Genomic DNA, 26,312 nt, shown 5'->3' with positions numbered 1-26,312 from the left:
CTCTTTAAGGGATGAGGTGGCAAGGACCTCCCTTGTCTGTAGGTGGCCAATGGTCCATCACACAGAATGTGTCCCCACCCTCAGGTTGGTTCCCCCACATACTATGGTCTGAGAAATGTTAATTAGCCTCTCCCTTCCAGAGGGGAAAGGGTTCCATGACTTCTTCATGACCACATAGCCAAAATGACTCATTGGCTTCCATGCAGAGATTCATGTTTCAGCGGTCTCTGAGCTGTTCCCATGGGGAACCAGTTTTTCGTCACCTGTTTTGTTGTTCTTCTGGGTCTCTTCTTCCTCACTTTCCCTGTTAGGAGCCAAGATTTTCAAAAGGTCTTCTATGGTCAAATCTCTCTATTACCTTTGAAAAAATTCACAGCTTTTCATTTCCTGTAAGAAATAAAACCATAGCCTCTTCCCCAACATAACACATTTCCTGACTTCTATTCTGAGATTAACACATCCTTAAAGTAGGCAGACTGATTTAATTCAGTAATCCTTTCTAAAATTCAATGTTTTTAAGCATCTGTGCTACCTGTTGCATTGACTTTTTTGTTGTTGTTGTTGTTTTTGTTTTTTAGTTTTTTTCGAGACAGAGTTTCTCTGTATAGTCCTGGCTGTTCTAGAACTCACTCTATAGACCAGGCTGGCCTTGAACTCAGAAATCCGCCTGCCTCTGCCTCCCAAGTGCTGTGATTAAAGGTGTGTGCCACCACTGCCTGGCTCTCACTGACATTTTAAATTTTTTAAGTTAATAAACAATTGTGTAATCTATCCCTGAGAGATATGTCCCCTTTTATTTTATGAACATTTCCTTTAAAGTGCAGTTAGATCATTCCACAATTGCTTGTCCTGTAGAATCTTAAGATATACCTATAACATTTTGTGTTAAATATTTTAAAAATTGTTGCATTGTACTAGGTACATATGATGGAAAATTATCAGTTTTAACCTGTAAAGGTATCCTAAAGATGGACATCACTTCTAATAAGTGCATAATTACAGAACCAGCCTTTTCAGAGTGCAAGGCAGAAGTTCATTGAATTCCTGAATAGTTACCAATTGTATGGTGAACATACTTTAATTTCCAAACTCTGAAAAGTGAAACACATCCATCTGCCAAATTTCATTTTTTGGGGGTACCTTTAGGGGTTACTTCTAGCAAGTAATGGAACTTGATTTTACAAGTAGGAAAAGTCTTGTTTCCAGGTTATAGAAAAATCTTTTCTTTAAACTTCTACTATTTACATGATACCTTTTATGACAATTTGAAGCCTCTAATACATTTCTAATTTCTAATACAATTCTAGTAATTGTTCCATCTCCTCATTTCTTAGTGCCAATGGTCCTGGAAAACCTGTATGAGACCAAATATGTTTTATATATATTGGATGATTGCTGTTTCAAATTACATGCTATAGTTTTATAAATAACAAAGTTAGTTTTGTATCATCTGAAATAAGTTCAGCAGTTTCTATATGTAAAACTACTCTTTCTGCATATTGAGAGTCAGAAACAATATTAAAAGGTTCTCACCTTATGGTCTGAGCCTGTGGCTTGAGCAGACCTTGGGTACTGGCTCCACACTCAGTCCCACAACACTCAGAGGAAGCTCAGTCAAGCTTCATCTAACACGCCCAGGATCACAGGAACAAGGATCACAGAGGAAGCTTGACTCTCAGGAGATCAGACACACCCAGGAGCACTGGAGCTCTGACACACTCAAGATCACAGCTTAGGCCACAACATCTTTCTCAACACCCAGCGTAACTGGGACCTCCACAGAAACCAGGGAAACACAAACCCCCACCTAGCCAGAGGCACAAGTTCCTTTCAGCTTGCACCTGTGCTCAGAGCAAACCCAGGGCTCTGGCTCCTCACTCACTGCTGCAACACTCAGAGAAAGCATGACTCCCAGGAGCTCTGACACACCAGGATCTCAGGAGCTTGACCACACCAGGATTTCAAGATCCCAAAGGCAGATTGACTCCCAGGTGACCTGATACAGCCAGGATCTCATGACCATAGGATCCTAAAATCACAGGATGACAGAGACAGCTGGGCTCTGAGGAGTTCTGACAGAACCATGATCAAAGGAGGGACAGGCTCCAGTCAGAGACAGCAAGGGCAGGAAGCACCAGAGATAATGACATGGTGAGAGGCAAGTGCAAGAACATAAGCAACAGAAAGCAAGGCTACCTGGCATCATCAGAACCCACTTCTCTCACCACAGCAAGTCCTGGACACCCCATCATATGGAAAAAGAAAGACTCAGATTTAAAATCATTTCTCATGATGATGATAGAGGACTTTAAGAAGGACATAAATGACTTCCTTAAAGAAATACAAGAGAACACAGATAAACAGGTAGAAGTCCTTAAAAAGGAAACACAAAAATCCCTTAAAGAATTACATGAAAACACAACCAAACAATTGAAGGAATTGAACAAAACCATCCAGGTTCTAAAATTGGAAATAGAAACAATAAAGAAATCACGAAGGGAAGTAACTCTAGAGATAGAAAACCTAGGAAAGAGATTAGGAGTCATAGATGTAAGCACCACCAACAGAATAAAAGAGATAGAAGAGACAATCTCAGGTGCAGAAGATACCATAGGAAACACTGACATAACAGTCAAAGAAAATGCAAAATACAAAAAGCTCCTAACCCAACAAATCCAGGAAATCCAGGACACAATGAGAAGACCAAACCTAGTGAAAATAGGTATAAAAGAGAGTGAAGATTCCCAACTCAAAGGGTCAGTAAATATCTTCAACAAAATTAAAGAAGAAAACTTTTCTAACTTAAAGAAAGAGATGTCCATGAACTTACAAGAAGCCTACAGATCCCCAAGTAGACTGCACCAGAAAAGAAATTCCTCCCATCATATAACAATCAAAATTCCAAATGCACAAAACAAAGAAAGAGTACTAAGAGCAGTAAGTGGAAAAGGTCAATTAACTTATAAAGGCAGACCTATCAGAATTATACCAGACTTCTGACTAGAGACTATAAAAGCCAGAAGATCCTGAGCAGATGTCATACAGACCCTAAGAGAACACAAATGACAGCCAAGGATGTCATTATTATTATATCAAGGCTATACCGAACAAAACTCTCAATTACCATAGATAGAGAAACCAAGATATTCCATGACAAAAACAAATGTATACAATATATTTCCACAAATTCAGCCTTACAAAGGATAATAGATGGAAAATTCCAACACAAAGAGGGAAACTACAATGAAGAAAAAGCAAGAAAGTAATCTTCTTTCAACAAACCCAAAAGAAGATAGCTGTACAAACATAATTCCACCTCTAACAACAAAAATAACAGGAAGCAACAATCACTTTTCGAAAACACATCTTAATATCAATGGACTCAATACCCCAATAAAAAGATATAATAAAAAAAAAGATATAGACTAGCACACTGGGTATGTAAAAAGGAAAATGCTGCACACAGGAAACACATCTCAGTGACAAAGACAGACACTACCTCACAGTAAAAGGCTGGAAAAATTTTCCAGGCAATTGGTCCCAAGAAACAAGGTAGAGTAGCTATTCTAATATCAAATAAAATCAACTTTCAACCAAAATTTATGAAAAAAGATAAAAAAGACACTTCATACACATCAAATGAAAAATCTACCAGGATGAACTCTCAATTCTGAACATCTAAGCTCCACATGCAAGGGCACCTACATTCATAAACAAACAAACAAACAAACAAAATATTTTACTAAAACTCAACACACACATGGCACCTCACACAATAATAGTGGGAGACCTCAACACCTCACTCTCAGCAATGGACATATCATGGAAACAGAAAATGAACAGATACAGTGAAACTAAGAGAAGTTATGAACCAAATGGATCTAGCAGATATTTATAGAACATTTCATCGTAAAACAAAGAGTATAACTTCTTATCAGCATCTCATGGTACCTTCTCCAAAATTGACCATTTAATCTGTCACAAAACAAGCTTCAACAGATACAAGAAGATTGAAATAATCCCTTGCATCCTATCAGATCACCATGGACTAAGGCTGGACTTCAGTAACAACAAAAACAATGGAAAGCCCACCTACACATGGAAGCTGAACAATGCTCTAATCAATGACAACTTGATGAGGGAAGAAATAAAGCAAGAAACTAAAGACTTTTTGGAATTTAATAAAAATGAAGACACAACATACCAAAACTTATAGGGCACAATGAAAGCAGTGCTAAGGGGAAAACTCATAGCTCTAAGTGTCTCCAAAAAGAAACCAGAAAGAGCGTATACTAGCAGCTTGACAACACACCTGAATGCTCTGGAACAAAAAGAAGAAAATACAACCAAGAGAAGTAGATGGCAAGAAATAATCAAACTCAGGGCTGAAGTCAACCAAGTAGAAACAAAAAGAACTATACTAAGAATCAACATAACCAGGAGCTGGTTCTTTGAAACAATCAACAAGAGAGATAAACCACTAGCCAAATTAACTATTGGGTTTAGATTCAGTATCCAAATTAACAAAATCAAACATAAGAAGGGAGATATAACAACAGAAACCTGGGAAATTTAAAAAAATCAACAGATCTTACTATAAAAGCCTATACTCAACAAAACTGGAAAATCTGGATGAAATGGACAACTTTCTAGACAGATACCATGTACCAAAGTTAAATCAGGATCAGATAAGCCATCTAAACAGTCCCATAACTCCTAAAGAAATAGAAGCAGTCATTAAAAGTCTCCCAACCAAAAAAAGCCAAGGACCAACTGGTTTTAGTGCAGAATTCTACCAGACCTTTAAAGAAGACATAATACCAATACTCTTCAAACTATTCCACAAAATAGAAACAGAAGAAACACTACCCAATTCGTTCTCTGAAGCCACAATTACACTTATACCTAAACCTCACAAAGACCCAACAAAAAGAGAAAACTTCATGCCATTTTCCTTTATGAATATCAATGCAAAAATACTCAATAAAAGTATTCTTGCAAGCCAAATCCAGGAACATATCAAAATGATTATCCAGCATGATCAAGTAGGCTTCATCCCAAGGAAGCAGGAATGGTTGAATATACAAAAATCCATCAACTTAATCCACTAGGTAAACAAACGCAAAGGGAAAAATCCACATGATCATCTCACTAGATGCTGAGAAAGCATTTGACAACATTCAATACCCCTTCATGGAAAGATCAGGAATTCAAGGCCTAAACATACCTAAACATAGTAAAATCAATATACAGCAAACCAGTAGCCAACATCAAACTAAATGAAGAGAAACTTGAAGCAATTCCACTAAAATCAGGGACTAGACAATGCTGCCCACTCTCTCCATACCTAATCAATATAGTACTCAAAGTCCTAGCCAGAACAATTAGACAACAAAAGGAGATCAAGGGGATACAAATTGGAAAGGAAGAAGTCAAAACATCACTGTTTGCAGATGATATGATAGTGAGGCCAAAACTTCCACTAGAGAACTCCTACATCTGATAAACAACTTCAGCAAAGTGGCTGGATATAAAATTAAGTCAAACAAATCCAGTAGCCGCCTTCTACTCAAAGAATAAACAGGCTGAGAAAGAAATTAGGGAAAGGACACCCTTCACAATAGTCGCAAATAATGTAAAATTATTGGTATGACTCTAACCAAGCAAGTGAAAGATCTGTATGACAAGAACTTCAAGTCTCTGAAGAAAGAAATAGAAGAAGATCTCAGAAGATGGAAAGATCTCCCAGGTTCATGCATTGGCAGGATTAATATAGAGAAAATGGCCATCTTACTGACAGCAATCTACAGATTCAGTGCAATCCCCATCAAAATTCCAACTCAGTTCTTCATAGAGGTAGAAAGGGTGATTTGCAAATTCATTTGGTTTTTTTTTTCTTTTTTTTTGTTTGTTTTTCAAGACAGGGTTTCTCCGTATAGCCCTGGCTGTCCTGGAACTCACTCTGTAGACCAGGCTAGCCTCGAACTCTCGAACTCAGAGATCCGCCTGCCTCTGCCTCCCAAGTGCTGGGATTAAAGGCATGCGCCACCACTGCCCGGCTGCAAATTCATTTGGAATAAGCAAAAACCCAGGACAGCAAACACTATTTCTAAACAATAAAAGAACTTCTGGGGGAATCATCATTCCTTACCTCAAGCTGTATTACTGAGCAATAGTGATAAAAAAAAAAAAACTGTATGGTATTGGTACAGAGACAGTTGTGTAGATCAATGGAATAGAATTGAAGACCCAGAAATGAACTCACACACCTATGGTAACTTGATCTTTGACAAAGGAGCTAAAACCATCCAGTGGAAAAAAGACAGCATTTTCAACAAATGGTGCTGGTTTAACTGGTAGTCAGCATGTACAAGAATGCAAATAGACCCATTCTTAACTCCTTGTACAAACCTCAAGTCCAAGTGGATCCAGGACCTCCACATAAAACCAGATACACTGAAACTAAAAGAAGAGAAAGTGGTGAAAAGCCTCAAACATATGGGCACAGGGGAAAACTTTCTGAACAGGACACCAATGGCTTATGCTCTAAAATCAACAACTGATAAATGGGATCTCATAAAATTGCAAAGCTTCTGTAAAGCAAAGAACATTATCAATAGGACAAAACAGCAACCAACATATTGGGAAAAGATCTTTACCAATCCTACATCCGATAGAGGGCTAATATCCAATATATACACAGAACTCAAAAAGTTAAACTCCTGACAACCAAATAAGCCTAGTAAAAAATGGAATACAGAGCTAACCAAAGAATTCTCAACTGAAGAATCTCTAATGGCTAAGAAGCATCTAAAGAAATGTTCAACATCCTTAGTTATCAGGGAAATGCAAATCAAAACAACCCTGAGATTCCACCTCACACCAGTCAAAATGGCTAAGATCAAAAACTCAGTTAACAACAGATGCTGGTGAGGTTGTGAGGAAAGAGGAACACTCCTCCATTGTTGGTGGAATTGCAAGCTGACACCTCAACTCTGGAAATCAGTCTGGCAGTTACTCTGAAAATTGGACATAGTACTACCTGAGAACCCAGGTATACCATTCCTAGGCTTATACCCAAAAGATTCTCCAACATATAACAGGGAAACATGTTGCACTATGTTCATAGCAGCCTTATTTATAATAGCCAGAAGCTGGAAAGAACACAAATGTCCTTCAACAGAGGAATGGATAGAGAAAATATGGTACATTTACACAATGGAGAACTACTCAGCTATTAAAAACCATGACTTCATGAAATTCTTAGGCAAATGGATGGAACTAGACTATATGAACCTAAGTGAGGTAACCCAATCACAAAAGAACACACATGGCATGCACTCACTGATAATTGGATATTATCTCAAAAGCTCAGAGTAGCCAAGATACAATTCACAGACCATATGAAGCTCAGGAAGAAGGAAGACCAAATTGTGGATGCTTTGGTCCTTCTTAGAAGGGGGAACAAAATACTCAAGAGAGGAAATATGGAGACAAATTGTGGAGCAGAGACTGAAGGAAAGGCCATCCAGAGACTGTCCCACCTGGGGATCCATCCCAAATTTAGACACTATTACAGATGCCAAGAAGTGCATGCTGACAGGAGCCTGATATAGCTGTCTCCTGAGAGGCTCTGCCAGAGCCTGACAAATACAGAGGTCGACGCTCACAGCCAACCATTGGCCTGAGCAAGGGTTCCCCAATGGAGAAGTTAGAGAAAGGACTGAACGAGCTGAAGGGGTTTGCAACCCCGTAGGAAGAACAACAATATCAACCAACCAGACGCCCCAGAGCATCTAGGGACTAAACTACCAACCAAAAAGGGACCCATGGCCTCTGCTACATATGTAGTAGAGGATGGCCTTGTCAGATATCAGTGGGAGGAGAGGCCCTTTGTCCTGTGAAGACTTGATGCCCCAGTGTAGGGGGATGCGAGGGCAAAGAGGCAGGAGTGGCTGGGTTGGTGAACACCCTCATAGAAGCAGGGGGAGGGGAGATGAGATAGGAGGTTTCAGGGTAAGGCTGGACTGGGAAAGGGGATAACATTCGAAATGTAAATAAAGAAAATATCCAATAAAAAAAGAGCTTCTGCAAAATCTAATAGAACTAGGAGAATAGCAAATAGTTCAGATTTTTTAACTGAAGCATATGGGTTTTGTTATCATTTTACTTATAGTTTCTGACTTATAACCTATCATTTTCTTGGCAATAGTATCTCTTGGATCAACTGTTTTAGAACTTGTAACTTTTCTTTATTTAAGGATCACTGATTTACCCAAACAGGCTTGGCAATTTACCATTTTAATGGTAGGGCAGTTGGTATTCTAACAGCAGTGTTCCCCCTCTCATATAAATTTGGAGAGCTAATTTCTGCTTATGTTCTGCCTATAGAGAATCCATAACTGGTTTTGATCTCATTTTCCAATACCTTCATCAGGAACATCTCCTACTTAATGGCTTGTTCCTGGAGTTGAAGGAATGCTAACCTGTGCTTCCTGTCGTTGCTCTAGAGCTCTTCCTCACAGATTCATGGCTGTATCTGCTACTTTGGCCTTGATCTTCCTGTTCGACCTTCTGGGTCTATACAGTTAATACAATTTATACTTCGTTTTACCTGAGACAATATCCTAGGAGCAGTGTAGAAACCTTTTGAAGTGGCCAAGTTAGATTTCAAAAATCTTGTTAAATTATTGTTACAACAGCTCCAATATCTACTAAGGCTTCAATCTTGGTACCATCTAATTGCAGTTTCAACTTTGGTCTCTTATCATTTACAGCAGTTTGCAGACAATACTTGTTTGCTGAAATCTTTACAGTCTCCTGTTTCCCCATCAGGGTAGTTGGGCTTGGACCAGTGCTGTCTGTCGTATCAGCTTTAATGTTTCCGGTTGCTCTCCAGACAGTCTCTCCTTGGAAGACAGGGACACGTGACTCATGTTGGGTTTGGTGGGCCAGAGCAAAGCCTCTTAGGCAGTTTTCCAACAGTAAGGGATTGTGAAATCTGAAACACTTTTAAACTTTTCTTTTATATACCTCAAATCACTTTCTTATCAACATTTAAACTCTCACATTCTCCAAACGTTATAATGTTTATTTACTTATCTCAAGCTAAAACTTCCATTTACACACCATTTAAAACCCTAAAACATTTTTTAGACCCTTCTAACTTAAGCTTTCATATAGTCAGAACTTACATAATTTTTATCTTTTTTCTATCAAGTTATTCGCCATGAGATACAGGTGATTGATCACTGAGTGATGTCATTGTAAAGCAAGTTTCTTTACATAAATGAATAATAAAAAGTTACACTGAAATTTGTTTTGTGAGTTTATTGCTTTTCTGAACCTGGTAACAAGGTAAACTGTGTCTAGACAGATGTATAGTGGTTCTAGGAGAATGAGGCCTGTGGCCTGATTTTTACATAGGAGGAGAACTGAGGAGGCAGCTGAGAACTTGGTTTCGGCTGCTAAACTGACAAATCCACCACTAGCCTAGGCGTCACCCCCATCAGAGACCTGAGAAGGATGAAGTTCACCTGAATAATCAGGAAGGGCAGACAAAGGTCGATCACCCTAAGTCTGTGGTCATTGTGGGCAGAGGTCCCAGGACACCATGAGTCTTCAGCTGCCAGACCCAGAAGATCTGACAGACTTTCCTGTGGAGTAGGAACTTAGTGGAACTGTCCTATCTTGTCTAGACAAGGCAGGTCAATCAATTCCCCAGTGTCCTGCTAGTGTGCTATTTAAACAGTGTGCTGTCAGCAATTGAGGTAGTTCACAGCCACATGTCAAGCAAGTTCCAGGTGGAGGTTCTTTTGTGTCCATCGTCTTTGGAGGAGGTTAGGGGTGCTTCCAGGAAGCGACATGTCTCTCTATCGTGTAAGGCTTTTTTATTAAACATTTTAAATGCCATATTCTACAGATTTCTGAGGCATTTGACTATCATCTATCAAGTGTATCTAAATTAAACAGTCCCTGTCTGTTTTTAGTTACTTGCTTTAAGCTATATCTTGAGAACATATGAAAGCCAAATAAAATTCTTTTCTTAATTGCTTTAGTACTTAGCATGGCAGTAACCACAGTTCTGACCATATCAAAGCTTAATCATAAAAAAAAAATAAAAAAATAAAAATAAAAAAAAAAATAAAAAAAAAGAAAAAAAAAAGAAAAAAATAAAAAAAAAGCTTAATCATCTCTCTAACGGTTTATTATAAAAGTAATAACTTCTGAATTGAAGCTCTTTGAGTATCAAGATAAGACTTTCAACTTGTAAACATAGTTCATAAAGGTACTAGGAACTTTTCTGAACCTTATATGGTGTACCATTATAGAACACACCAGTTTCCCGTATGACTCAGTTTATAAAAATGACTATAGCTTAACGATCCTTGCAAAAGAAAGGAGATTAGAGATATTTCCTTAAATCAGTTTCTGTTAACTTAAATAAACCTTGGGTAAGGGGAGACGTATTTTTAAGACAGTGGTTCTTAAGGTTTTTTTGTTGTTGTTGTTTTGTTTTTGTTTTTAGTGCAGTAACCCTGTAAGAGTTTTTTATGTTGTGGCCCCAATAATAAAATTGTTTTTGTTGCTATTTTAAAACTGTAATTTTGCCATTGTTATGAATTGCAACACAAACATCTGACATGTAGGTGACCCTAAGCTACCCCTGTAAAAAGGTCTTTTGATCCCCAAAGGGTTTCAATCCATAAGTTGAGAAATTATTTCAAGTTTTTTTGTCAGACTGCTTAGGGTCATTGTTTTCCTGTATCAGTCTCTGGTGTTTAGCTGTGGCCCTAATTTTTAGCCTTTTATTTATCTATTTGTTAAGGTCATATATTAATAAAGACACAATAAAATAGTTTAAAGCTTTAAAATATCCCTTGGCCTTATATACTTAAATATTTTAAAAAGCTGTTCTTTTTAATATTCAGGGGGTTTTCCTCGTAAAATTACAAAACTTTCTTTATAGAAGTTAAAAATATCACAATTGTGTACTTTTGTAATACCAAAAGAAAGTCCCTTTTGTTTTAACTTTTTATTGATTCTTTATGAATTTCACATCATGCACCCTTCTCATCTCCCCATCCCTTTGTATATACCCTCTGCCCTTGCAATCTCCCTCTCAAAATAAAAGTAAAAACAGCAACAAGCAAGAACAACAAAATAAAAACCTCATCATGGAAGCTACAATGTGTCACAGTGTATCCCACAGTGTATCCCACAGTGTATCCCACAGTGTATCCTTTTGTCCACACTTCTTTACTTGTGAATGTTCGTTGCAGTGAGTCATTGCTCTGGTTCAAGGCCTGCGGCTTCTGCTACACTACCAATACTGGATCATCACCAGGATTCTTTTCAGATATCCTGTTGTTGCCCTATGTCATGGAGATCCTTCAGCTTTGGATCTGAAGGACGGGCCTATTCACTCACTCCAGTTGTTCATAGATGGGGTAGATGTTGGGGTGGGATTTGAGCCTGAGTGGTAGCTGGTAGTTGGTAGTGGTAGTTGGTCAGCCTTCTCTGGCACCCACACCACCAAGATGAGTTCTCTGGCACTGTCCTGGCTAGCTTACCCCACCTCCCTGCCACCCTGCCTCCCTTCAAATGGTGGACTCTAGTCCCCAGAACTGTGAGCCCAAACGATATCTTTACTCCCTTACCTTACTTCTTTATCACAGCAAGGAAGAAAGTAATGAATACCCAGACTTATCCAAAATCAGCCGGATCACCCAGGCCTCCCTCAACCCAGACAGGTCACATTTAAGCAGATACCGTAGCTGTTGGAAGATGGCACCCACTTTCATCAGCCTCCTGTATTTAAACAAGGCTAGTGCTGGGGTGTGTTCTGCTGAGGTAACTTGCTGTGTGATGTCTTGTCCCCACAGGATGGATGACATTCAACTCTGCAAAGACATCATGGACCTAAAGCAGGAGCTGCAGAACTTGGTGGCCATCCCAGGTAACATGTGTGATTATCTCCTCTGTTAATCACTGTCAGGGCTCCTCATCTGCTCGCTGTACCTCTGGTATTGGGAAGAGAGGATTTGCCTCATTTCCTAATGGGAATTCAGTCTTGTAATGGAAGCTCCAGGATTTAAACACAAATTCATGCAGGGTGTGTGGCCTGCACCTATAATCTAAGCACTTGTGAAGCAGAGTCAGGAAAATGACCTACACATTTGAAATCAGCCTGGGCTACTGTCTGAGACAACAAGATAAGCACAAGTTTATGTCCTGGAGGGCCACCTTGGAACCTCAGGCAAGCTTCTTAATTTTTACAAGACTGAGTTTTTCTTTCTTTGAAAGTGGAAGAGTAATATACCTAACATCAATTTCATGAGGGACTGAGGAGAACAGTTGAGTGGCAGAACACTTTCCTGGTATGTGCAGAGACCTGGGTCTGAACCGTAGCACTGCAAAGGTACGATAAAGCTGCCTGAGTATAATTATTTCTGAGGTAAAAGTACACTTTAGGTGGCTAGAGAGATGGCTCAGAGGTTAAGAACACTGACTGCTCTTTAAGAGGTCCTGAGTTCAATTCCCAGCAACCACATGGTGGCTCACAAGCATCTGTAATGGGATCCTATGCTGTCTTTAGACACACTAGAAGACAGCAGCAGTGTATTTATACAAGAAAGTACACTTTAGGTCAAGCATCACTTTGGCTCAGAGTCCACTATTGCCATTTTTATTATGTGTGTAAGCAGGGAGTGTAGACTAGTCAGGCTGTAATATTGGGGTCAAATCTACATCAGTTATCAATGGTACTGATTATCTGATTCCTTTTTCCTTAAATAACTTCCTTCTCCAAATACTCTGAATTACCTGTCCCATGGGCCTTGTGCTTATCGAAGGACTAGCCAGTGGTGTGCCTGTTGTGTAAGCCAGAGCTTTCTGAAGGAACAGAACCCATAGAATTTAAAAGGGATTTATTAGACCCACTTACATGACATGCTCTCAGGAGTCCAACAGTGACCTCTGCATACTGGAAAGGCAGAGGACCCAGTAGCTGCTCAGTTTATGAGGCTAGATACCTTAGTAGTTCCAATCTGGTCCTGAGGACCTGACAGACTCCTGTAGAGCAGTTCTGTAGCTGACTGTGGCCACAGGTCAACTGAGTCCACCTGCAAGGGGTGCTGGGAATGAAAGGGGGATGGAGGGTGAGAAGAGATAAAGCCAAGAGAAAGTTCTCTGATCAAGGCTCAATGCCTTGATGTTCAGCTCTCAATTTAAAGGGAAGGGCCCTGCCCAAACCCTTCCTTGTTCCAGCCAGAGATGGAAGGGGTAATCTTTTCTTGGTCATGGCCAGAGATATCTCAAGGCAAGCCCAGGGGCAGTTCTTCTTCTAAGTTCCGTGCAGCCAAGGTGGGTAACTCCACCTAGATCCTATCACTTGGTCTTTTGTGGTAAACAAGGTCTTTCAGGCCTGCTCAAGGCTGGGGTAAGGGTACAATTCCCCCTTTTTAGTTTTTTAAAGATGGGCAGTGTCAGCAGCTGGATGGGGTACAAGATTTCATCCTGTCTAGGGTAAAGAGTGGCCGGGCAACCGTGTCTGGCTTAGGTCGGTGTCTATATTGCTCCTATATTACCCGTCATTGAGGAAAACATACATAGCATATTGATGTATGCCTCTGCTTTAGGTTTATAGGAGCTCAAGAACACTCTTACCCATCTTTGACTAACCGGCCATCATTGGCACACTCTTCCCCATATAGACCAAAGCCACATTCAGACCAAAGGACCTGTGAGCATGCACTCACATGTAGTCCTTTATCAGCTAATGCCTGTTGTAACTCTCTATAACATAAAAGCAAGCCCTGAGGCTCTTCTCCTCCTAGAAGAATCTCATCCATGTAATGTATGATGTGCATCATTGGCCATTGCCATCTTACAGGCTCAATGGCTTGTGCCACAGATTTTTGACATAATGTAGAACTATTAGCCATGTCCTGAGGAAGAACTACCCTTTGATACCTTTTCATTGGCTCTCTAAAATTAATAGAAGGAACACTGAAAGCAAGCCCTTTACAATCTCGAGGATGCAAGGGAACTAAAACAAGTTGATCAATTTTTAATGCCATGGGGGGAAGCAGCCATAATTTTAATTTCTCTAGCATAATCATTATCTTTAACTCCTGGCCTATAAACTGTCTGTTGTGAATGTTTTTGGGCCTGAGGCTGACCCCTCCCCAAGGAACAAGCAAGGCAATAAACAAATTCCAGGAAACACCCTTCTAGGGGCTGGTCGTGATGACCAAGACAAAAGGAATGCCTGTCACACAAGCTTCTGCTGTACCCACTCTGTGCATAGGCTTAATTCAAATGTAAATGTTCTTAATCTCAGCCTATATCCTGAGGCCTGGCCCAAAGATTATCCTTCCTACACTAAGGACAAATTTCTGGCACGTGACCTTAGTGACCTGATTGTTGTGTGTCTTTGTTCCTGGGATAGTCATTTTAAAACTGACCTAAATCTCTGTGAAAGCCAGACACTGATTGTATAAGGGACCAATTTCACCACAAAGACAAATGTGCCCATATAAGTCTGTCTTTGTTTTGTATGGCCTGATAGCTGCGCTGCAGGCCGCATTAGAATTCTCTGGTTTTTTTGTTTTGTTTTTGTTTGGTTGGTTGTTTTTTTTGTTTTGGTTTGGTTTTTGGTTTTTCGAGACAGGGTTTCTCTGTGTAGCCCTGGCTGTCCTGGAACTCACTCTGTAGACCAGGCTGGCCTTGAACTCAGAAATCCACCTGCCTCTGCCTCCCAAGTGCTGGGATTAAAGGCGTGCACCACCACCACCTGGCTACCGCATTAGCATTCTCATAAGCCAATTGTGTAACAAAAGGAATTCCTGTTTGAGGATCTCCAAAATTTCTACCAGCTGCTCTCAGCAGCCTGTCTACAAAATCATGAAACAATTTATCAGGGCCTTGTTTAATGCCAGATAAATTCCCACTAAGATCCCCTTTAGTAGGTAATTGATTCCAAGCACGGCAAGCAGCCATTGCAATCTGTGCATACACTCTTGCAGGCAGTTCAACCTGATTAGCATTATCTTCACATTGACCTTCTCCTAGAAGCATGTTAAGATCCCAGTCTGCATTGCCTGCCTGAGCATTCATCTTGGCGATTCTCTTACTGGTATCACGCCATTTTGAGCTCCAAAGCAAGTAATCTCCTGACAAAGTAGCCTTACATATAGTTTTCTAATCTTGGGGCCTTAAATTTGCTTCTACCACAGTATCCAATAAAGCTTGTGTGAAGGGGGCAATAGGCCCATACTGTGCCACAGCTGTTTTTAACTCTTTCACTCAACTCTACCTGCTCTATCCTCTTCTCAACCATAAACATGGGTGAGTCAAACAATTTCAAACTCATGACTGAACTGCCAACTGCAGCCAATAGAAAATTGGCAGTTGAACTATATTTTTAAGGGCACACAGTTCATATTGGAAGGCCAAAGATTCTGGTTCTAATATCTGCAAAGGAATGTAACAGCAGCAGCAATAAGGTAAATGAATTCATAAATGGTAGATAAATAATAGGCAAAAACCAAAGCTTTACTCTTACATTTTTAATGTGTATTGCAACTAGAAGGTGACAATCACATTTAAGGTCAGTCTTTCCACTTCAGATAATCTGATTTAGAAAAGCCCTCACAGTTGTTTATGGCACCTCTCCTTTCAGTTGCTTCTAACACTACCATCATACCTGTTGACTCAGGCAGGTGTCTCTCTGACTTCATGTCATTGACAGTGTGCATGGGGGTCTGGTACTGCTAAGGAAGGATTATTAATAGACACAGATTCTTTTTTAAGAACTTAGCCTAGTTAAGTGTCTTGCTTGATTTATTTCTCCTAAAACTTGGCATTGGTGGGCATGGCTGGTACATATAACTGTCTACTGAATGTTTGTGCATGTCCAGGTTACAGGCAACCTGGAAGTGATTTAATATATACAAGAGGATATTCAGGGTCATAAGTAAATACTAATAATGTCAGGACTTGGAAAATCTGATGCAGAAGAATTATGAGTCTGAGGACTGCCTATTTTTTTAATTTTTTTTAAATTTTTATTTATTTTATTAAATCAAATCATAATTTTTACTTATTCACACAGGGGTTATAAACACAAAAAGGCAAGGAGGACTGCCTATTTCAAACCAACCAAGCAACTTATAACAACAACTCTATTACAATCTACAGTGAACCACTGGATGTTCAGAGTGGTTGAGGAACCCAGAGTCACATAGCTGGGACAAAAGAGCAAGTAGACTATCATAGAAATCCTGTCTGTTCTGGACAGTAAAGGTCACAGATGAGACAAGAGCTATGAGCCAGTGAGACCAGGCAAGAAGCCATAGCATTGTCTAGTGAGGATAGATCATGGTCATAGCTGAGGGAATGAAGGGAGAAGCAGGCATATAGGGACATTAAGAGCCAGGGTCTATGTTACAATAGATGAGGTGGATTTCTTATTGCTGAGTGAATGAAAATGAGGACATGAGCACTCTTATGTATGATTGAGGAGAAGGCTTTTATTGTAGGTATGTGGGAGAGAATAGCCAGATGCTTCTGGAAGAGTCCAAACTGAACATGACCAGCAAAATAGACAGGGCCAAGTTGAGGGAAGAATGAGAGAGGAAGAAAAGAGAGAGGAGAAAGGGGTCCAACAGAACTAAGAGAGCTTATTAAAACTAAGAGAACCAAGAGAGCATGCATGGCCAAAATGGCTGAGTTATCTAGGAAGAAGAGAAGCTGGGGGAAAGAAAGGAGAATCCATCCCCTAGGCTGGAGAGGTTTAGGGTAGGGGTTGGGGTGGGAAGGGCTGAGAGGAGCCAGGACTCTGTCCCTGGCATGCAGTATCTGCTTTGATATGTTAATAGGCATCTCAGTTACCTCTTTGTCTTGAGTTTCTTTGGGACCTGACCCTGAGTAGGTACAGTAATGTTGGCAAGCTGAGGGTTGCAATAATGAGCAGGCACATGGTGCCAGGGGGTAGGTGGGAAATGTTGGTAAGAAGGGTATGAAGAGCATTGGCCACAGCTTGGACATTTGGGGCAGTGCTGGTTAATAAGGTTCCACAGAGTAAGTCTGAGGAGGTAGCTCCTCCCTTGGCTGGAAGTGCTGTGGCTGAGAATCCAGGAGAGCCCAGGGAGTGCTCAACTAAAAACTGGAAAATATAGGTGAGCAACCTGAGACAGCTATTTGTCAGAAGCCTAGCACACTTGGAAGTCATCAGGTGGCTCTAGCTAAGGTCATGGAGGGGAGGCTGAGAAAGCCTCTTGGGAATATCAGAGTGTTGTGGATGGAATAGGAGCTGTCCCCAGACTCCTTGTGAGAGTCCATGGGTGCTGGTGCTCCCTTGGAGAACAAGGCAGAGAGGGTTCTGTAGTGCAATCTGTGGTCTAGGGAGTCACACCTGGGCTCCACCCACAGAAGCCATGTACCCATCCAATGGGTGATAGTCAATGCCCAAGAGCTGTAGATCATCTATGCTTGACACACACAGTGGTGACATTTCTGTCAGTGAGAAAGCTCTACCTTGCCTTCCCTTCTAGGAAGCTCCATGGTTCTTGTGTATACAGCCATAGATTCAGCCTCCAGGAAAAATAATATTCCCACTGAAAGTTACATTGACCTTTTCTTGTCAAGATCCCAGGAAGATACACTGTTTACTTAATGTTTGTGTTGTGTTCCATGTTACAGGTGACCTCGAAGTGATTTAACGTATACAAGAGGATATGCAGGGCCATGTGTTGTACTGGCTGGTTTTCACAAGCTAGAGGCAACAGAGAGGAAGGAGCTGCAGTTGAGGAAATGCCTCCATGAGATCCAGCTGTAAGGCATTTCCTCAATCAGTGATCAGTGGGGGAGGTCCCATTGAGAGTGGGGCCATCCTTGGTCATGGGTTCTGTAAGAAAGCAGACTGAGCAAGCCATGAAGAATGAGCCAATAAGCAGCATCTTTCCATGGCCTCTGCATCAGCTTCTGCCTCCAGGATCCTACCCTATTTGAGTTCCTTTCCTGACTTCCTTTGGTAATAAATAGCAATGTGGAAGTGTAAGCTGAAATAAACCTCTCCTTCCCAACCTGCTTTTTGTTCATGGTGTTTTGTCACAGCAATAGAGATCCTATGTAAAACATATGTAAATACGGTGTGAGAATGTGCCCCTCTAATGTATCAGATCTCTAGGAACATTGTCCACCTCCCTGGTGACAGAGTCTCTCTCATATTTTTTTTTTCTTCTTTTTTTTGGTTTTTCGAGACAGGGTTTTTCTGTACAGCCAGGGCTGTCCTGGAACTCACTCTATAGACCAGGCTGGCCTCGAACTCAGAAATCCGCCTGCCTCTGCCTCCCAAGTGCTGGGATTAAAGGCGTGCGCCACCACCGCCCGGCGGCAGGGTCTCTCAGTTGCCCACTAATTAGAGCAGACTGGATGGCCATTGAAACCCAAGGATATGCTTGTCTCTACCAGCACTAAGATTTAAGTAAGCTCAACTATGCCTTTTTTTTTTTTTCTGTGAATCCTGGGGATTGAACTCAGGCCCTCAGGCTCAAAAGGCAAGCAGCTTACAAACTGAGCCACTCCCTTGGACTTTTCCAAACCTCTGTTTGTACACTTGTAAGATACATACAAGAAGGAGTACAGTGCAGTCACATTAGCAAAGAAAGATACCAACAGGACTAAATACATGCCCACAGGCCAACCTAGATTCCAGCTTAGCCTCAAGGCCCGCAAAGCATCATGACCCCAGCTTTTGTTGGCACAGAAGTTAGAGGGATATTGCACTTACTGAATACCTACTGCTCACCCTATCAGATGTTTTTGTTGCACTCCTTGGAGCTTGGCCTTGGAGATAACTGAGAAAACAGTGATGACTCAGCAGGGGGTCCTAAGGTAGGAGGTGGCCAAGGTCTCTTGTTGAAAGAGGTAGTGGGGAGCTGTTCTACGTCGAGGGCTTATGGATTTGTCTGCTAATGACAGATAAATCTTGTCGAAGACTGGGGGGAAGGATGGAAACAGGAAGACACACACACACACACACACAGAGGAGAGAGAGAGAGAGAGAGAGGGAGAAAGAGAGAGAGAGAGTCATTTTTATATGGATTATACCTGGCTGTTGCCTAGGTAACTTTTGGGCAGAGCCTAGAGGAAATGCTAACAATAGTGGCATATGCCTTTAATTCCAGCACTTAGGAGGCAGAGGCAGGTGAATATTTGTGAGTTCAAGGCCATCTTGGTCTATATAGTAAGCTCCAGGACAGCCAGGGCCTTGTAGAGAGAGCCTGTCTCTAAAATCAACAACAATAACATGCACCCCCAAACAACAACAACAAAAGCAAACAAAAATAGCAGCTAGAACTTGAAGAACAAATCCTGACCTAGTTAGCATTACTATTGCTATGATGAAACACCAGGAGCAAAAAATCTTGAGGAGGAAAGTGGCTTACACTTCCAAATCATTGTTCATCATCGAAGGAATTCAGGACAGGAACTCAAGTAGGGAAGGAACCTGGAAGCAGAAGGAGGCCACAGAGGAGTGCTGCTTACAAGATTGCTTTCTGTGGCTTGCTCAGATTACTTTCTTATAGAACCCAGGACCACCAGCCCAGGGATGGCACCACCCACAATGGACCAGGCCTTCCCCATCAATCATTAATTAAGAAGATGCCCTCCAGGCTTGCCAACAGCCAGATCTTCTGAAGGCATATTCTAAATTGAGGTTTCTTCCTCTCAAGTGACTTTCATTTTTATCGAGTTAATTTGAAACTATATAGCACAACACCTAGTGCTGGCCACTAGCCTCCACCTGCATCCACAGACATGAATGAGCACACAGACACATATGTGTGCCCATTTACACACATAAACACACAAGAGGTCATGTTGCCTGTTCAAGTTTACCCAGAGGATAAGGCAGTGGAGCCACGTGTCCAATCCTGTCCCCTCCGACTCAGGGTTTCCACTACTTATGCTCTGTTTTGTTCTGTCTTGAGACAGAGTCTCATGTATTGTCCCAGGCTAGCTCCAAACTCACAGTCTCCTGCCCCAACATCCTGAGTGCTGGGATTGCAGACATGCACCAGCATAGCTGCCTCATTGTTTTCTTCCTCCCAGAGAAAGAAAAAACCAAGCTTCAGAAGCAGAGAGAGGATGAGTTAATCCAGAAGATCCACAGACTGGTGCAGAAGAGAGACTTCCTGGTGGATGATGCTGAGGTGGAACGGTTAAGGTGGGCTCTAGGCCATCAGATCCCAAGCCTCTACTCCTTCCACCACCCCACAAACCCACTGTCTGCTCCTGGGACTTATGGCCTTGCTTAAAAGGCATAGCCTCTACCATTGCTCTACATACACCAAACCCTTCTGACCTCAGAACTCATTTCATATTCAAGAGAAAAACATTTCATCCTCCAAAATCTTGCAAAGTCCTGTATATCATAGATGACTGCCATTAGGTGGGTGGGTAGGGAGGAACTCCATCGTGTGATAGAGGACAAAGCTCCCTATACATTGTCTGGATACATCAAAGCAACTCTTAAAACTTGTCAATATGTATAGAAACCTGTCCCCATGACAACCTCTCCCGAGCTCCCAGGATTTTGCTTTCCTCCCCTTTCCTTCCCTTCTTGCAGTTTCCTGTCTACTGTACTTGCCAATCTTGGGCTGGGAGCCCCTGACTCTGGAGCTGTACAACTGACCAGAGTCCCCAGAGGATGCCAGGCCTGGGTGCAGCTGTGTCTTGGATACTTTCATCCCAGGACAAAGCCTTTCGAGTCTCTCTCCATGAAGGGGCCAACTTCCTTTTCATCATCTGTGTACTGTGAGGACTTTGCCAGAGTTAACTGGGCTGCATAAAATCTATCTTATTCCTGGCAACCTTGAAGACAGAGATGACTTCTCTCTGAGATGGATGCTGAACCTTGTGGGGGTCAGAGTGTCTGGGCTAACTTGAAGGCACAGGGATGCTTCCCAGTTCACTGAACCCCACCAAGGTGCCTGGGTCCTAGAATGTCCCTGTTTCTGCCTTGAGGTGTCACTCTATCTCTGGGCCACCATTTATACAGCGGTGTGACTTCATTAGATATAGGGTTCACCTAACACAGAATCATATGCCATTTGTGTGTGTGTGTGTGTGTGTGTGTGTGTGTGAGAGAGAGAGAGAGAGAGAGAGAGAGAGAGAGAGAGAGAGAGAAAGAGAGACAGACAGACATAATAACATATTCATGCCACTCACAAAGCTCAACACATGTCTCCTCACACTTAGCCTCTTACTGGGTGTCATTGCCATTTTTCTTGTTGACTTTATTTCCCTCTTTTCTTCTACATGTCCACCTTCCCAGGGAACAGGAAGAAGACAAGGAAATGGCTGATTTCCTGAGGATCAAGTTAAAACCTCTAGACAAAGTAACCAAGTCTTCAGCCAGTGAGTGCCTGCATGGCTTTCCCTCTTTCCCTACAAAAGACAGAAGATTTCAAAGAAGTGAAGGACAAGGGGGCGTAAGACATGCTCTCTAGCTACATCTTGAGCATGGGAAAGCAGAAGGCAGGGTGAGGCTCATGGGCCTACCTTGTGCAGTTTCCCAGGTCATGCCCTGACATGCTCCATACGCCAGTCAAGGGTTTGCTACAATTGTCTTGAAACTCTTAGTGATTTTGGTCCCAGGAGCTTTGTGCTGTCATTTTCCCAAGTATAAGTAACTAGTGCTGCCAGAATCTGTCCTTGCATAGTCCCAGTTTGGTATTTTTCATAAAAGGAACTGGATGGCTACTATGGCCTTCAGGAGCTCCATATGCTATTAAAACTGGAATCTGAAATAGCCAAAAATACAATTCTGAAAATAATTATTAATTATGAGACATCCAGAGCAAAAAGGATTTTGTCTGAGACAAGTTTGGGAATACCTCATGTCCACCCAGATGTTACAGTGATCAGGGATTCTGTGTGCTTATCTTCTCTTTTTTGATGCAATGATTGGCAGATATTTCTAATTGCTACATTAGTAAGATCTCTTTCTGTTGTAAGAATAGATATCCTTGAATATTGGTAGTGCACCTTTAATCCCAGTACTTGGGAGACATAGACAAGTGGGTACCTGTGAGTTCAAGGCCAGCCTGGGTTACATAGAAAGTTCCAGGCTAGCCGGAGTTACATAATGAGAACCTGTCTCAAAAGGAAAAAGTATGTACCTAGTTAAATTTAGATTAAACAGAAAATGGAGAAGAGTTGAGAAAGAACAAAATCTCAGGCCTCAGCGGCACAGCACTGTTAGACTTGCCTTTCTTTCTTCCCACAATTCAAGTACTTGTACACTAGCTCCATTTTCCCTGTGTACTGGACCTGCAAGAACAACTTGAAGGAAAAAAGGTTTATTTGAACTCCTGATTTCAGAGGTGTCAGTCCACCATGATGGAGGGAGCATAATAGAAAAGAACAGCTGACATGATGTCTAGGAGTCAGAGAAGAAAAGATCATAGAAAGGGACCTGAACAGATGTGTCCCCCAAAGGCATGCCCCAGTAACCCAATTCCCTTCTACCTTCAATCACCTCTAGTGATGCCATCATATTAAGAATCAATCCTTCAAGGGATGGCTCCATTGATTAGGCCAGAGCCTCAAATTCTAACCTTCTCTGGATTAGCATCATATACACGTCCAGGACTGTGATTTACTAATTAGACAATTCTCAATCCAATCAATTTGAAACTCATATGAATCATCATACTCTAATAAACACGTACTCTCCATTGGCCAGAACCCTAAAACCAGGGCTTGTAATTAACCAAGGTAATGCCAGACTTTTTCTTGTGTATTGGAGTTCTCTGGAGGAATAGAATTTATAGAGTAAATACCTCTTTGAGTGCATGTGTCTCTCTGTCTGTCTGTCTGTCTGTCTGTCTCTCTATCTCTCTGTCTCTCTCTCTCTCTCTCTCTATATATATATATATATATATATATATATATATATATATACATGATAATGATATAGATTATACCATATGTATGATATAATCTATATCATTCATTCATATATATGACCTAGTTAGTCCAACAATGGCTGTCTACCAATGGAAGGTCCAAGAATCCAGTAATTGTTCAGTCCACAAGGCTGGATGTCTCTTCTGGTCATCAGCATATGCTGGAATCCAGAAGCAGACGCTAATGCTAGTGAAAGAAGGGGCTTGCTATTGAGACCAAGCAAACAGGCTAAGAGAGAGGAGCGGAAGCTTCCTTCTTCCATGTCCTTTATATAGACTGCCACAGAAGGTGTGGACCAGATTAAAAGTAGATATTTCTAAAGAAAAGGATCATGCCTTTAATCCTGGCACTTGGGAGGCAGAGGCAGGCAGATCTCTCTGAGTTCAAGGCCATCCTGGTCTACAGAGTGAGTTCCAGGAGAGTCAGGGCTACATAGAGAAAACCTATGTCAAAAAACAAAAGAAGAAATATATAATGTTTTCTTTTTAAAAGACTTATGAAGAGGAGACAGTGAACCAAGCATGTTGAAATTGTTAAAGAAACAAGGAACAAAACCCCAAGATGAAATAGAATGTTACATGGAAAGGAATAAACAGACTTTCAGAAACATTAATCTTGTTAATAAAACTGTCAATAGAAAAAAATAAATGGAGGGAATAAGGAAACACATTTGAAAATATGCTTTTTAAAATGGAAGGCAGCCTTGAGCAGTTTACTCAGCAGTCTGAACAGCAAGCAGTGGGAAATACAGCAGCTTCTACAAACAGAGGAGACGGAATGGCAAGCTGTAACTTACATCTGATCGGTATTTTGAAGAGGACAACATGGAGGATGAGTAGTACAGTGTTCTGAAAAGATAACATGAGCATTTTCCTAAATTGAGAGGTATGGACCCTCATGTTGAATTGCCTTGAACAAACCTTTCCATCTATCCTGTGTTAGAGCTGGAAGCTAACGTGAGGAGAGGAACTAACTAGGAGATAGGCTCACACTGCACTGGGAAACTAAAGAATGAATAACAAGAAGGTTCAGGAATGATGAGCAGGAAATGCATAGCAGTTCTCCACACTGCCATGATAAGACTTAGTCATGGCTTGGGTTGGGTTGTGTTGTGTTGTGTTGTGTCGGACTGCCAGTAGCCAAGGCTTTCTTCTCCTTACCTTTCTCTCTTTCTCCTTCTGCTTTTCCATTGCTGCAGGCTCCCGGGCAGAGAAAAAGGCAGAGCCCCCACCTAGCAAACCAACAGTGGCCAAGACAGGGCTGGCACTCATCAAGGATTGCTGTGGGGCCACCCAGTGCAACATCATGTAGCCCCTATGTGGGTGTTCCAGAGCCGTGGGGACCCTCCCTCCTACCCTCTTGCCCTCATAGCCCCCATTTCACAGGGGTACAAGAGCTTTCCAAGGCAGAAGGGGTTGAAGGCAAGCCCATGACTGCTATCAGGGGCTATGGGTATGGCAGGTGGGCCTAGCCTGTACAGAGTGTAGCAATAGAGAGCCCCTCACCATTGCATGGCCCTCCCCAGAGCATGCCCAACCCAGGAGTCTGTCTTATCATTTATCTAACCACCAAGAAAGCCCCTCCCTTAAAACAATATACCTTCACTTTTCTCTAGGTGTATTCAACCTACTGTGCAAAAGAACTGGGAAAGGGGGATAAGCCCCTGGGAGTGTACAGCTGTGAATTTCAATAATCTAGCACCATGTTGGACCCATTCCCCATCCACCCTTCCAGCTTTGCTGTCAGATACAAGTCCTGTTCCCTGTTTGCCCTCTCCCGGGCATTGTTGCTTGGAGGGTTCCACACAGCCCACACTTCTCTTAGGCTCCATTGTAGTCACTTCTCTAGAGACACTGGCCTGTCTATGAAGGCTGAGTTTGTGTGAGATGTTGGGTTTACACCTCCTGCTCTGTCCCATCCTGGTGTATATCTGCCAGGCTCCAAGATCTTCCTTGATTTGCCATGTCCAGCCCACAGTGGAGCAGAGTAGGGAACTGTAGCCAAGAGCAGAGCCAGCGCTTGGACCAAGTAGCAGAGAGCTGCAGGTACCAATGTCAAGACCAGAGTGAATGAGAAGAGGACCCAGAAAAGATGCCTACCCACATCCTCTTCACCCAGGGCTGCTGCAAGGGAGTACAGGTGGGAGATCACACTGCTGGCTCAACACACATTGACAGGCAAGAAAGGAAGCCTGACTCAACTATGTTCCATTGTCTGGTGGTGTGTTTGAACCAGCCCCACAATTCCTCTTGTATAACTTGATGTACATTTTCCATGGCCAGCCTGGCACAGCCTGTGTGAACTCTGTGTGTGTATGTGTGTTATGACTGGCCTAAGTACTTAGCACCAGTCAAGATTTGCTGATGTGCAAACTATCCATCAGAGAAAATAAAAATGAAAAACATACACACAGCATTTTAAAAGTTCTTACCTTTTTTGATTATAGATATAACTCATGTACTTAGGAAATCATTTTAAAAATACATAAAGTATATAAAAAATTTAACTACTCACAACTTTCCTTGTGACTTCTGACATTTTGACCTTTGTCCTCAAGTCTTCTCATACATTTCTTTTGTCATGATTTGCACCATATTGAAACATTTTATACCCATCTTTCTTTTCAGTTACCAAGTAGGCTCCTCCCCCATCATTCAAAGTTTTTTGTTAACATTAAACATGCTTCATATTTATAATGGCTGCTTAGTACTCCAGCTTGTGGACATACTGTCGTCTATTTTACCATTGCTTCAATACTAGTCATTTAGACCATCCCTACATTTTCCCACATTATAATGAGGTCATGATCAACATCCTGAGGACCTAAACCTTCACTTGAATTTGTCTTTTGCTTTTTTTTTTTTAAGATAAACTAGAAGTAACATCATTGGACCATTAATGAGAGTCATTTTTAAAATATTTGTAAACCTGACTTGGGATATAGCTCAGTGGGTAGAGTGCTTGTCTTGTATGCACAAAGTCCTGGGTTCCATCCCAAGTTGTGTGTAAACTGAATGTAGTAGTGCAAGTCTTGACTCATAGAACTGGGAGAAAGGGAGGAAGTGGAGGTGGGAGGTTCAGAAGTTCAAGGCCATCCTAGGCTACATGTTGAATTTAAAGCTAAATAAGACTTCTATCTCAAAAAAAAAAAAAAAAAAAAAAAAAAAAAAAAGGAAATCTGCAGTGTCATCACACTGGATGTAACTTCAGTTCCAGCTGTGGGACTTGGCATCATGGTAGGTGGACATGGTAGGGCATTAGGCCCTGCATGCTGTCTCAGGTGAGTTTCTACTTTGGACCACACACATCCTCACAACCTAACAGTGAAT

The 26,312-nt window shown here is 41.6% G+C and overlaps 1 protein-coding gene across 2 annotated transcripts in view; it reads left to right on the top strand.

Annotated features, from left to right (window-relative positions):
* The window catches only part of Bmerb1 (bMERB domain containing 1), a 138,278-nt gene extending 112,880 nt beyond the window's left edge, over positions 1–25,398 (top strand). Inside the window, exons 3-6 of one of the 2 annotated variants that reach the window (XM_028778403.1) lie at positions 11,886–11,959; positions 20,122–20,236; positions 21,347–21,429; positions 24,182–25,398. In XM_028778403.1, coding sequence (XP_028634236.1) covers positions 11,886–11,959; positions 20,122–20,236; positions 21,347–21,429; positions 24,182–24,294 — 385 coding nt within the window. In that variant the 3' untranslated portion in view covers positions 24,295–25,398. The remainder of the gene's footprint in view (positions 1–11,885; positions 11,960–20,121; positions 20,237–21,346; positions 21,430–24,181) is intronic. The other variant, XM_028778402.1, reaches the window with a different exon arrangement.
* Positions 25,399–26,312: the final 914 nt, after the last annotated feature.

Source organism: Grammomys surdaster, unplaced genomic scaffold, assembly GCF_004785775.1.
Source record: "Grammomys surdaster isolate TR1022 unplaced genomic scaffold, NIH_TR_1.0 334, whole genome shotgun sequence".
NCBI lineage: Eukaryota > Metazoa > Chordata > Mammalia > Rodentia > Muridae > Grammomys > Grammomys surdaster.
Note: the sequence above shows the minus strand (reverse complement) of the source record. Positions and strands in the feature narration are given on the sequence as shown.